The sequence below is a fragment of the Phoca vitulina genome, unplaced genomic scaffold (assembly GCF_004348235.1).
Source record: "Phoca vitulina isolate PV1807 unplaced genomic scaffold, GSC_HSeal_1.0 scaffold15, whole genome shotgun sequence".
Taxonomy (NCBI): domain Eukaryota; kingdom Metazoa; phylum Chordata; class Mammalia; order Carnivora; family Phocidae; genus Phoca; species Phoca vitulina.
Genome location: NW_022589718.1, coordinates 5,471,151 through 5,483,418, shown reverse-complemented (window position 1 = coordinate 5,483,418; position 12,268 = coordinate 5,471,151). Strand labels below are relative to the sequence as shown.

At 36.7% G+C, this 12,268-nt stretch overlaps 1 protein-coding gene across 1 annotated transcript in view; it reads left to right on the top strand.

Annotated features, from left to right (window-relative positions):
• Positions 1-811: 811 nt before the first annotated feature.
• Positions 812-12,268, top strand: part of LOC116637698 (disintegrin and metalloproteinase domain-containing protein 32-like) — a 167,293-nt gene continuing 155,836 nt past the window's right edge. Inside the window, exon 1 of the mRNA XM_032413218.1 lies at positions 812-2,404. Coding sequence (XP_032269109.1) covers positions 2,344-2,404 — 61 coding nt within the window. The 5' untranslated portion in view covers positions 812-2,343. The remainder of the gene's footprint in view (positions 2,405-12,268) is intronic.

Here is a 12,268-nt window from a genome sequence, read left to right as displayed (position 1 = left end):
ATGCATTGTCTGGAGTTTAGACTCTAGAAGAGAACTCACCTTTCCTGGCTTTAGGATTCTATAGGAGCTATTTTACAATAGTAAAATAGTTTTATCACTGTAGATAACTGATAGCAATGTGTCCATAGACATGAAAATTCTGCCCAGCAGAGGTTCAGCTGACATCCCTCCCTTTTTTGCCTCCATTAGCACATTTATTTCAATATTCCTGATCTTTGGATTCTCCTTTGAACTGGCTGTAATACCTCACCACTTTACTCATTAATGAAGTAAACAGTCTTTAATGTGTGTTCCTTTTAAAAAAAAGTGTAAACACTCCCAAATGATGATTCTTCATTTCAGTTTAAATCTTTGAATGAATTCATATAAGACTAAAATGTTTGTGTCTTTCTGTCATATAGTCTCAATTTTTGCAACTGTAATTCGTATCACTGAAATCTTGGTAATATTTTAACTATATAACTTAAAACTTTTCTCAGAATTTGATAAATCCTTGGATTTTTGAATATTTAGGAAGTTTTTCTAAAAGACTTTGATCAGTCTGAACTTACTTTTGTATATATTTTTTTGCATGTTTTATATGCTTTTCACTTAGGTTTTCCTTGATTTATTCTGGATTGCTGTTAAAAATTGTAAAATTTCTTAGCCATAGATGTCACTTCAAAATTTGCAAATATTAAAGGGCTTCTTTGCCATCTGCTAAAGACATTTTAATAATTAGATCAATTATATGTAACTTTGATATCACTTTTGGACCATAGGTTCACAAAATTACCTTGCTCAGGATATTGCATTTTCCCTTTCTCTCAAGCAGATGCCTGGGTCTCTAACCATATAGTTAAGCACAGTCCAGGTTTTCAAACCACAAATCAGATTTTACTAAATTCCATAAATGTTTACTGAAACTCTACCATCTTGCAGGTATCATTAGGCACTGTGATACATAAGTTCTGGATGGTACATCTAACTCCTGTTATGGAGAGAACTAAATACACAAGAATAATATAAAGTCTGCTTAAAGGTTGAAGAAGAGAAACAATAATAAACCAGGATTTCATTCAAAATACTTCCCACTAATTTACAAGTCTAAGTACTTACTGTAGTTATTTTCCTAATACTACGAAGCAAGATGAAACCAGCTTTTGGCTCAACTACTGCTTAGAAACAGTGTTCATCTAGCATTGGCTGTTCTGTTGGGATACAAGCTGGGTGTAGATTTTTGTTGCCTTGTTTTTAGGCTTAGACGGTCCTGTTGAAATCCTTTGCATCAGTAAAATCGCATCTCAACTGTCAGTTTAGATGTGGTGATTCCCTAAGTGAGCTTTTCTGTGTTCCCACCCAGCCTTTCAGTTTGTGTGTCTGCCTTTCTGTTAATTAGTATGATCCATTAATTCATTCTTTGGGATTTCAAAAGAATTAAAAGGTAGTGCATATAGGTGGAGACTGGAGGTGAGGCCGAGAGGGAGGAGGCATTGCAGTCCCAGGGAATAAGGCAATGTTTATTCAGAAAGACCAGAAGTCAGAGTGGCCAAAGGATTGCGGATAGGAGAAAATGGGTGGCAGCTTGGGCTTGGAATTTAGAAAATTTTTCTACTGGAACATACGTACTGGAATTCTGGGTAAGAATCTTCACCATATCATTCACTACATATTTGAGTAAGTATTCACTGTACTGAGAAGGTATTGAACAAGAGAATGATATCACATGAATTCTAGCCAAGGGCTTGTGAAGAACCAGACTGGAGGAAAAGTAGACACAGCCTGATTACTCAGTGCATTTGAGCAGTAGGTATGGGGGAAAAAAACAAAAAACAAAACCCACAGCAGACTCTTTTCAAAGATATCAAAGTCTCACTTTTCCCCTTTTTGGAATCTTTTTCACACATCTGGCTATTTTTATTTTTAGAAACCCAGCTTTAGTAAATAATGAGTGTGTGCGTGCATATAGTTTTAAATTCAGAAAGTATCGCACGATCGTCTTTTAGAACAAATGGAAGTGTGTGCTACAGAACAGCCTACAATAAATGCGTTAGTACTTTCAGGTCCGTCAACACGAAAGGTTGGTGGGGGACCGCAACTGCGACGGCACGGGTGGCTGGATAACCCCACCTGAGCCGCGGGCTCTCTCGGTCGGGCACGCGGGATTTGGGCTGGGGGCAAGGTGGGCGCACCCTGCAGGCGACTAGCATTCGGGGCGCTGCCTAGCCGGCGCGCCCCTGGCCACAGCGGCCTCGCGAGACCGCCGCCCCACGAGCGCGCGCGGGTGAGCGGCGGCCGAGGCGTCCTTCGAGCGCTCTCAACGGCCGCCGGCTCAGTCCACTCTCGGAGCCCAGAAGCCACACCATGCTCCGCCTAATGCTGCTGCTGCTCGCTGGGCTCGGTGGCTTGCTGGCGTCAGGACCGGGTAAGGCAGCGGAGAGCCTGTTACACGGGGTCTGGGCAGACGAAGGTTTTTCTTTTCCTTCTTTCAAGGAGAACCTGCTCCGGCCAAATGGTGGCCCAACTCGATTGAAATCCCCGCGGTAGCCTGGAAACCCGGCCTTTTGGGGGCGCTCTGTAGGGATAGAGAAGAGACTCCCTAGAAGGGAAAATAACTTTAATGAGCTCAAGGACAGATCTCTTTCTTTTTGAATCTGGGGTGGGGGGAGCCTTTCTTGTAGGTCTTTCATGCACTTCACAAAACTGCCCCAACGTTTCCTGCACTCAGAAGCACCCCAGAATCTTCTTGAACTCCACTCAAAACCCAAACGAAAACGAAAACAAAAGCCGTACTCTCCTCACATACCATTTGTTCCAACATAACTTGTCTGGCATACCTATGGGGAATAATTTGCCCTGCAGTCAAAAAAAAAAAAAAAAAAAAAAAAAAAAGATTCAGCGTCTGTTACGCTGAGTGACAAAGGTACATTATGGCAGGATACAAAGAACAGTATAAAGAAGCCTCAAAATTTTAAAATATATTAGGGCTGGTTTAGATGCAAACAAACATTTTAGATATGTTCTTATTTTTCTTCCCTTTTTATACACTGTTCTGAATCTTGCCATCCTGTGTCAGTGTCAGTACACGGAGTGTCTTTTCTCCCCATCTGCACAGTACTCCCTTGTTTGGAGGTGCCACAGTTTATTTAGCCAGTTCTTTTATTAATAGACTTTTGGATTGTTACCAGTCTTTTTGCTATTGCATGCTATATTAGTGACCTTGAGCTGCCATAACAAAATGCCCTAGATGGGGTGGCTTAAACAACAGAAATTTATTTTCTCACAGTTCTGAAGATAGGAAGTCTGAGCCCAGGATGCCATCGTGTTGGGGATCTGGTGAGGTCTTTCTTCCTGGCTAATAGACCATGGCTTTCTTGCTATGTACTCAGAGGGCCTCTTCGTGTGGGGAGAGAGAGCAAACCCTTCTTATAAGGACGCTGATCCCATCCTGAGAGATCCACCTTCATGGCCACCCTTAGCCCTAATTACCTTCCAAAGGTCCCATTTCTAAATACCATCACACTGGGGTTAGGACTTCAGCATGAAATTCTGGGGGGACACAAACCTTCACCATAACACACCATAACACACTCAGTATTTTAATGCAGTGGTTTGCAAACTTTTTGGAATTTTTCTTTACACATTAACAATTATAGAAATTCTCAAAGAGCTTTTGCTTATGTTTTGTTTATATCTGTTAATATTTGTCATTTTGGAAATTAATATAGAAATTTAAGAATTTTTATTCATTTAAAAATGGGGCGCCTGGGTGGCTCAGTTGGTTAAGCGACTGCCTTCGGCTCAGGTCATGATCCTGGAGTCCCGGGATCGAGTCCCGCATCGGGCTCCCTGCTCAGCAGGGAGTCTGCTTCTCCCTCTCCCGCTCCCCTCTCTTGTGCTCTCTCTCTCTCTCTCACTCTCTCTCTCAAATAAATAAATAAAATCTTAAAAAAAAAAAAATGACAGCAACAGATCTATTATATGTAACATAAGTTACACATTTAAAAAATAACTGTTTTCTGAAACAAGAAGAATTTAGAACACTGGCACGATTTTAGATTTTTGTAAATCTCTTTAATGTCTGGCTTAATAGATGATAGCTAGATTCTCATATCTATTTCTGCATTGAATCTGTTGCTATGTTTTATTTGAAGTATATGAAGAAAATCCAGCTTATAGAGTTGGAAAAGGGAGGAATATTTTAATAACCTTTTCAGATAATTACCAGTATTCTTTGGATACTACATCAATACTTGATAAATGGTAAAAGTTAGTTGCAATATGCAATAAAAACATATCAATGAACTTTTCAAAATATGTTCAATTAAGAATTCATGGAATCGGGTCTGGATGGCTCAGTTGGTTAAGTGACTGCCTTCGGCTCAGGTCATGATCCTGGAGTTCCTGGATCGAGTCCCGCATCGGGCTCCCTGCTCGGCAGGGAGTCTGCTTCTCCCTCTGACCCTAACCCCTCTCATGTGCTCTCTCTCAAATAAATAAATAAAATCTTAAAAAAAAAAAAAGAATTCATGGGATCTTGAACGTTGGATTTTTTACTCATGAGTTTTTTTTAATGCAGTACCTTTGTTTTTTAATTTTTAATTTTTTTTTTTAAGATTTTATTTATTTATTTGACAGAGAGATACATAGTGAGAGAGGGAACACAAGCAGGGGGAGTGGGAGAGGGAGAAGCAGGCTTCCCGTGGAGCAGGGAGCCCGATGCAGGGCTCGGTCCCAGGACCCTGGGATCATGACCTGAGCCAAAGGCAGATGCCCAACGACTGAGCCACCCAGGCATCCTTAATTTTTAATTTTAAATTATAGTAAAATGCACATAACATAAAATTTATCATCTTAACAATTTTTTAAAAAATGAATAAGCTTTATTTTTTTAGAGTGTTTTAGGTTCATAGCAAAATTAAGAGGAAGGTACAGAGATTCCCCATACACACCATCCTCACACATGCACCCCCTCTGCTATTGACATTCCACACATTTGTTACATTTGGTACTTTGTTAAAATCGATGATCCTACAGTGACACATTATTATCACCCAGAGTCCATAGTTTACCTAGGATTCACTCTGCCTGTTGTACATTCTTTGGATTTGACAAATGTATCATGACATGTATCCACTATTGTGGTATATAGAGTAGTTTCAGTGTCTTAAAAATCCTCTGTGCTCAGCCTATTCATCCTTCCCTCTCCCCTAACTCCCAACAACACCGACTTTTTTCTGTCTCTGTAGTTTTGCTTTTTCTAGAATGTCATATAGTTGGAATCATTCAGTATGTAGCCTATTCAGACTGGCTTTTTTCACTTAGAAATATACATTTAAGGTTCTTCCATGTCTTTTCATGGCTTGTTTATCTTACTTCTTTTTAGCACTGAGTATTATTTCATTATCTAGATGTACCAGTTTATCCATTCACCTACTGAAGGATATCTTGGTTGCTTGCAAGTTTTGGCAGTTATGGATAAAGCTGTTAGAAACATCTGTGTGCAGGTTTTTTGTTTGGACAAAAGTTTTCATCTCCTTTGTGTAAATACCAAGGGGTGGGATTGTTGAATTATATGGTAAGAGTATGTTTAGTTTTGTAAGAAACTGCCAAGCTATCTTCCACAGTGGTTATATCATTTTCGCATTCCCACCAACAGTGAAGGAGAGTTCCTGTTGCCTCCCATCCTTGCCAGCTTTAGGTGTAGTCAGTGTTACGGATTTTGGTTATTTTAATGGGTATGTAATGGTATCTCATTTTAATTTGCAGTTATCTAGTGACATAGGATATAAAGCATCTTTTCATCTTCTTAATATGCCATCTCTCTCTCTCTCTCTATTTTTTTTGATGAGGTGTCTGTTCAGGTGTTTTGCCCATTTTTAAATTGGGTTCTTCATTTTCTTATTGTTGAGTTTTAAGAGTTCTGTGTATATTTTGGATGAACAATCTTTTATCAGATATGCCTTTTGCACATATTTTCTCCCAGTCTGTGGTCTGTGACTTGTCTTCTTATTCTCTTGACATTGTCTTTTGCAGAGCAGAAGTTTTTCATTTTAATGAGGAACAGCTTATCATTTGTTTCTTCATGCATTATGGGTGTTTTATCTAAGAAAATTATTGCCATACCTAATCATAATTTGCATTTTACATTTAGGTCTGTGATCCATTTGGGGTTGATTTTTGTGAAGTGTGTAAAGTCTGTGTCAGATTTTTTTTTTTTTTGCATGTGGAAATTCACTTGTCCTAACACCGTTTGTTTAAAAGGTTATCTGCTCTTTTGTATTGCCTTTGCTCTCTTACCAAAGCTCAGTTGACTGTATTTATGTAGGGTTTTTTTCTGGGCTCTTTATTCTGTTTGATTGATCTATTTGTCTGTTCTTTCACTGGTACCACACTTTTTTGATTACTGTAGCTTTATAACAAGTCATTTAGTCAGATAGTGGCAGTCTCAACTTTATTCTTCTCCTTCAGTATTGAATTTGCTATTCTGGGTCTTTTGCCTCTTTATATAAACTTTAGAATAAATGTGTTAATGGGATTTTGATTAAGATTGTAATGAATCTATAGAGCCAAGTTGAGAAGAACTGGCATTTTGACAGTATTGAGTTGTACTCTCCATGAAGATGGACTAATCTAAGTATTTCATTTTTTTGGATGCTCATATAAATGACATTGTGTTTTAAGTTTCAAATTCTACTTGTTCCTTGCTGATGTGTAGGAAAGTGATTGACTTTTATTTATTAGCCTGTTTTCCTGCAAACTTGCTATCTTAACCATTTTTAAGTGTATAGGTCAGTAGTGTTAAGTACATCCACATTATTGTGTAACCTATCTCGAGAGCCTATTTATTTTGCAAAATGGAAGTACTATACCCATTATACAACAGCTTATAAATTGTGATAAAATATATATAACATAAAATTTACCATTTTAACTATTTTTTCCCTGATTTTTACAGTTTATTGCTTTTTAAGTAGAAACTAATTAAGGAAAATATATTCAGTTTCCCCTTTATTTTTGTAGATTTTTTTCTAGCTCTACCAGTGAGTTTTATACTTTCATATGTTTCGTGTTACTAATTAGTATCCTTTTGTTTCAGCACAAAGAGCTCTCTTTAACAGTTCTTATAAGACCCGTCTAGTAATGATGAACTCCTTTAGCTTTTGTTTGTCTAGTCTGCTGTTGAAACCCTCTACTGAAATTTTCAGTTAATTTATTGTATTTTTCAGCTCTGTGATTTCTGTTTGGTACTCATTTTAACCATTTTTAAGTGTAAGGTTTAATGGCATCGAGTACATTCACATTGTTGTGCAGCCATCACCACCATCCATCTCCAGAATTTTTTTCATCTTCCCAAGCTGAAACTCAGTACCCATTAAACACTAACTCCTCATTCCCCTCTCCCCTCAGCTTATGGAAACCACCGTTCTACTTTATGTCTCTGTGGATATTAGGTACCTCATATAACTGGAATTGTGGAGTATTTATCTTCTTGTGACTGGTTTATTTCACTTAGCGTGACTCCCTCAATATTCATCTATGTTGTAGCATGTGTCAGAATTTTCTCCTTTTTAAGGCTGAGTAATATTCTGTTGTGTGGAATATAAATGGATAAATGTATATTTCATTTTGTTTATCCATTCATCTATAGATGGATATTTGGGTTGCATCTTCTTTTGGGACATTATGAATAATGCTGCCATGAACATATATGGGCATGTACTTGTTTGAGTCCCTATTTTCATATCTTTTGCATATATATTCAGAAGAGGAGTTGCTGAATCATATGGTAATTCTATTTTTAATTTTTTTGAGGAACTGTCACACTGTTTTTCATAGTGGCTACACAATTTTACATTCCTACCAGCAGAGTACAGAGGTTCCAAATTTCCATATTCTTTCCAACACGTTATTTTTATTTTATTTTTTAATGATTATAGTCTTCCTAGTGGATATATCATGGTATCTCCTTTTGGCTATGATTTGCATTCTCCCAATGATTAGTGATGTTGAGCATCTTTTCATGTGCTTATTGACCCTTTGTGTATCTTTGGAGAAATGAGTGTTCAAATCTGTTTTTAAAATTTGTTGTTCTTTTTGTTGTCAAGCTGTGCGAATTGTTTTTATATTCTGGATGCTAGACCTGTTTCAGAGAAATGATTTGCAAATATCTTTTCTCATTCAGTAGGCTGTCTTTACTTTCTTGTGAGTGTCCTTTGATTCACAAAAACAAAAGTTTTTAATTTTAATGAAATCTAATATGTGTATTTTTTTCTTAACATTGCTCGTGTTTTTGGTGTCATATCTAAGAATCCATTGCCAAATCTATAATCATGAAGATTTATTCTTTTCTTCTAATAATTTTATTGTTTTATCTCTTAAATGTATGTTGTTGATCCATTTTAAGTTAATTTTTATATATGGTGTGAGGGAGAGTTCCAACTTCATTCTTTTGCATTCATTCTGGTTTCTTTTTATTAACCATATCTGTTTCTGTTTATTCCTAGTTTTTTTTTTAAAGATTTTATTTATTTATTTGACAGAGAGACACAGGAAGAGAGAGGGAACACAAGCAGGGGGAGTGGGAGAGGGAGAAGCAGGCTTCCCGTGGAGCAGGGAGCCTGATGCTGATGCGGGGCTCGATCCCAGGACCCTGGGATCATGACCTGAGATGAAGGCAGACGCTTAACGACTGAGCCACCCAGGCGCCCTGCTTCTGTTTATTCCTAATAATGCTTTTGCCCCATTGAAATCTATTTGTGCTAATATTAACATAGCTACATCAACTTTCCTTTGACTAATATTTACTGTAAGTATATATTTTCCCTCCTTTTTTGTGACAGATTCCTCAGTGCTCACTGAGTATCTACCTTTTGCCTACATTTCTTGGCCTTTTTGCAAACTATCTCTTGCTCATGAGGTTAAGAAGAAATGATGTGTGTAATTTTTGGATCAAGACAATTAAGAGTTGGTCTCCTTCTTCCATCTCTCTTTTCTGGTGCCACAGTCATCTTTGAAGCCATGAGCTGAGTTTATGGTGTTACCAGTTGGAGGGAGCCTGGATCTTTGAGTCACTCCTTCAATGAAAGCTCCTGGTGACCCTCATCAGACTTTACATGAAAAACAAATAAGCTTTTATTGTGTTAAGTCACCAAGACTTCAGTATTTTACTTATTACCATTCTGTAGCCTGGTCAGCCTAAGTTGACTAATATAGAAATTGGAACTTTTAAGTGGTGTGCTGTCATAACAAACTTAAAATAGACGTCTTTGAGCTGCTGGGCAATGAATGGTGGGTAATGGATGATAGATGACAAAAAATTGAAACCAACTGGAGGTTACAAAACATTTCATAAAGTTGTATTTTATAAAGTTATAGTTAAACTGTATGATTGCATTCTACAGAAGTTAGATAACAGAATGTTATCTTTCTGCAGTGGAGGTCATTGTAATTACTCAAGTTTGGCAAAGTGGTAAGAGAAGGAGATAATCTCAGGGAACAATTGGCCAGTTTGCAGAAAGAAATGATAGGGAATAAATCCAGAAATTTGGGGCCTTTCAGGATTTTAAAAGGTGACTGATTCCACATTCCAAATAGTAAGAAATGGAATTTAAAAAGGTTTGAACACCAGTGCGTCAGTAAAACTCTCAATTAGATAAAATTACTCAGGGCAGAGCTCTAATTAAGGGTATGGGCATATATTTTTCTAGATAGACTCAAGGCTGCCATCATTAAGTTGAAAGAGGGAGAGAGAGAAAGAGAGATGGGAGGGGAGGAAGGGAGAAAAAGAGTTAGGCAAAGAAATTAGAGAAGGCAAAATATTTGCAAATTATTTGTCTGAAAGGGGCCAAGTATCCAAAATATAAAAGACACAGAAATAAAGCAGATTTGAAAATTGTGACTTTAAAAAGTTTTGTATGTGTATAACTTATATTGAAAGCAACTAGATGAGGAACTACTAAGTTTTTGAAGGTAGTATATTAGCAAAGGAATTTCAAACTCAGATTAAAAAAGCTTTTGACTATTTAAGAATTAAAATAGCCCTTGGGCCCTGAAATTTCCAGATCTACGTAGGTAGTAAACTGGAAAAGCCATTCAGCTCTCAAGGAAGGTATATTTGTATTTAAATCTATTATGGTATTTTATGCTTTCTATGTATTATGCTTTTTATATGAGAACATTTAAAAAAAATCTCATTTCCTGTCTTATGTGTTTTGTATTTCTAATTGTAATGTAACAAAGTCCCAAGTTAAGAATATAATTTCTTCCAAAAAAGACAATGACCATAGAAAGTTGTCAGACACCACCTTCATCATCTTACATATTATTGTTATTTAGTATTTAGTGCCACTTTTATTTATTGTTTCCGAAATTAGTCATCATCTCTATTACTGTTTACTCAGTCAGGTTTGCTTAGATTTATCCACTGTTTACTGCTTTCTTTGCTTACTTTGTTTCTAGCACTTCTTTGGTTTTTTAGATTTTTCATAAGAATTCTGAGTGGCAAAATGTCTGCTGTTCACTTGAAAATATCTTTATATCTCCCTCACTCTTGAATGACAGTTTAGCTTGGTATGGAATTTCAGGTTGACAGTTATTTTTCCAATAGCACTTTGAAGATATCACTCCATTGCTATTTGGCCTCTACTGTTTTTTTTAAATTTTAATTATGGAAATTTCAAATAAATGCAAAAGTAGAGGAGTATAAAGAACTCACCTTCAATAGTTATAAACTCCTGGCCAGTTCTTTTTCTTTTTATGTTCCTCACCACTTCCTCTGTTCCATTATTTGGAGCAAATTATAGACATATCATTTCATCTCTAAATACTCCAGTATGTATTGCTAAATGACAAAAAGATACTTTTGAAATATAACCACAGGATCGTGATCACACCTTAAAATTTAACAATTTCTTATATCATCCACATTCCAGTCAGTTCAAATTTTATTTATTTCATTTTAAAATTTTTATTTAATTTCTTAAAAAAGATTTTATTTATTTGAGAGAGAGAAGGAGAGAACAAGAGAGAAGGAGAGCACGGGGCGGGGGGGCAAGGGGAGAGGGAGAAGCCGACTCCCTGCTGAGCAGGAAGCCTGATGCAGGACTCGATCCCAGGATCAGGACCTGAGCCAAAGGCAGACGCTTAACTGACTGACCCACCCAGATGCCCAAAATTTTATTTTTTTAAACTGAAGTATAGTTGACACATAACATCCTATTAATGTCAGGTGTGCATCATAGTGATTCAGTGTTTTTATACACTACAAAATGATCTCCACAATAAGTCTGGTTACCATACAAATTTATTAAAATATGATTGACTATATTCCCTATGCTGTACATTACATTGCCATGACTTATTTATTTTATAACTGGAAGTTTGTACCTCTTAATGTCCTTCATCTATTTCCCCCCACCCAATCCATCCTGTTCCCCTCTGTTAATGAACAGTTTGTTACCTGTATCTATGAGTCTGTTTCTGTTTTGTTTGTTCTTTTGTTTTTTGTTTTTTAGATTCCACATACAAGTGAAATCATGTGGTATTTATCTTTCTCCATCTGACATATTTCACTTAGCATAATACCCTCTAGGTCCATCTATGTTGTCACAATGGCAAGATTTCCTTCTTTGTGATTGCTGAGTAATGTTCCATTGTGTAATGTTCTTTATCCATTCAACTATTGATGGGCACTTTGTTTGCTTCCATATCTTACCTATTGTAAATTATGCTGCCGTGAACATAAGGGTGCATATATCTTTTCTTCGAATTGGTGTTTTGTTTTCTTTGGCTAAATACCCAGAAATGGAATCACTGCATCATATGGTAGCTCTAGTTTTCATTTTTTGAGGACTTCCATGCTCTTTTCCAGTGGCTACACTAACTTACATTCCCACCAACAGTGTACGAGGGTTTCCTTTTCTCCACATCCTTGCCAACACTATTTTTTGTCTTTTTGATCTCATTATAGTTTTGATTTGTATTTCCCTGTTGATTAATGATGTTAAACATCTTTTCATGGGCCTCTTGGCCATCTGTATGTTTTCTTTGTAGTAATGTGTATTTAAGTCCTCTGCCCATTTCTTAGTTGGGTTGTTCATTTGGGGTGTTTTTAGATATTAAGTTGTGTGAGTTCTTTGGATATTAACTTTTGGATATTTTGGATATTAACCCCTTATCAGATGTATGATTTACAAAATCTCTCATTCAATAGCTTGCCTTTTCATTTTGTTGATGGTTTCCTTTGCTGTACAAGTTTTTTAGTTTGATGTAATCCCATTATTTATTT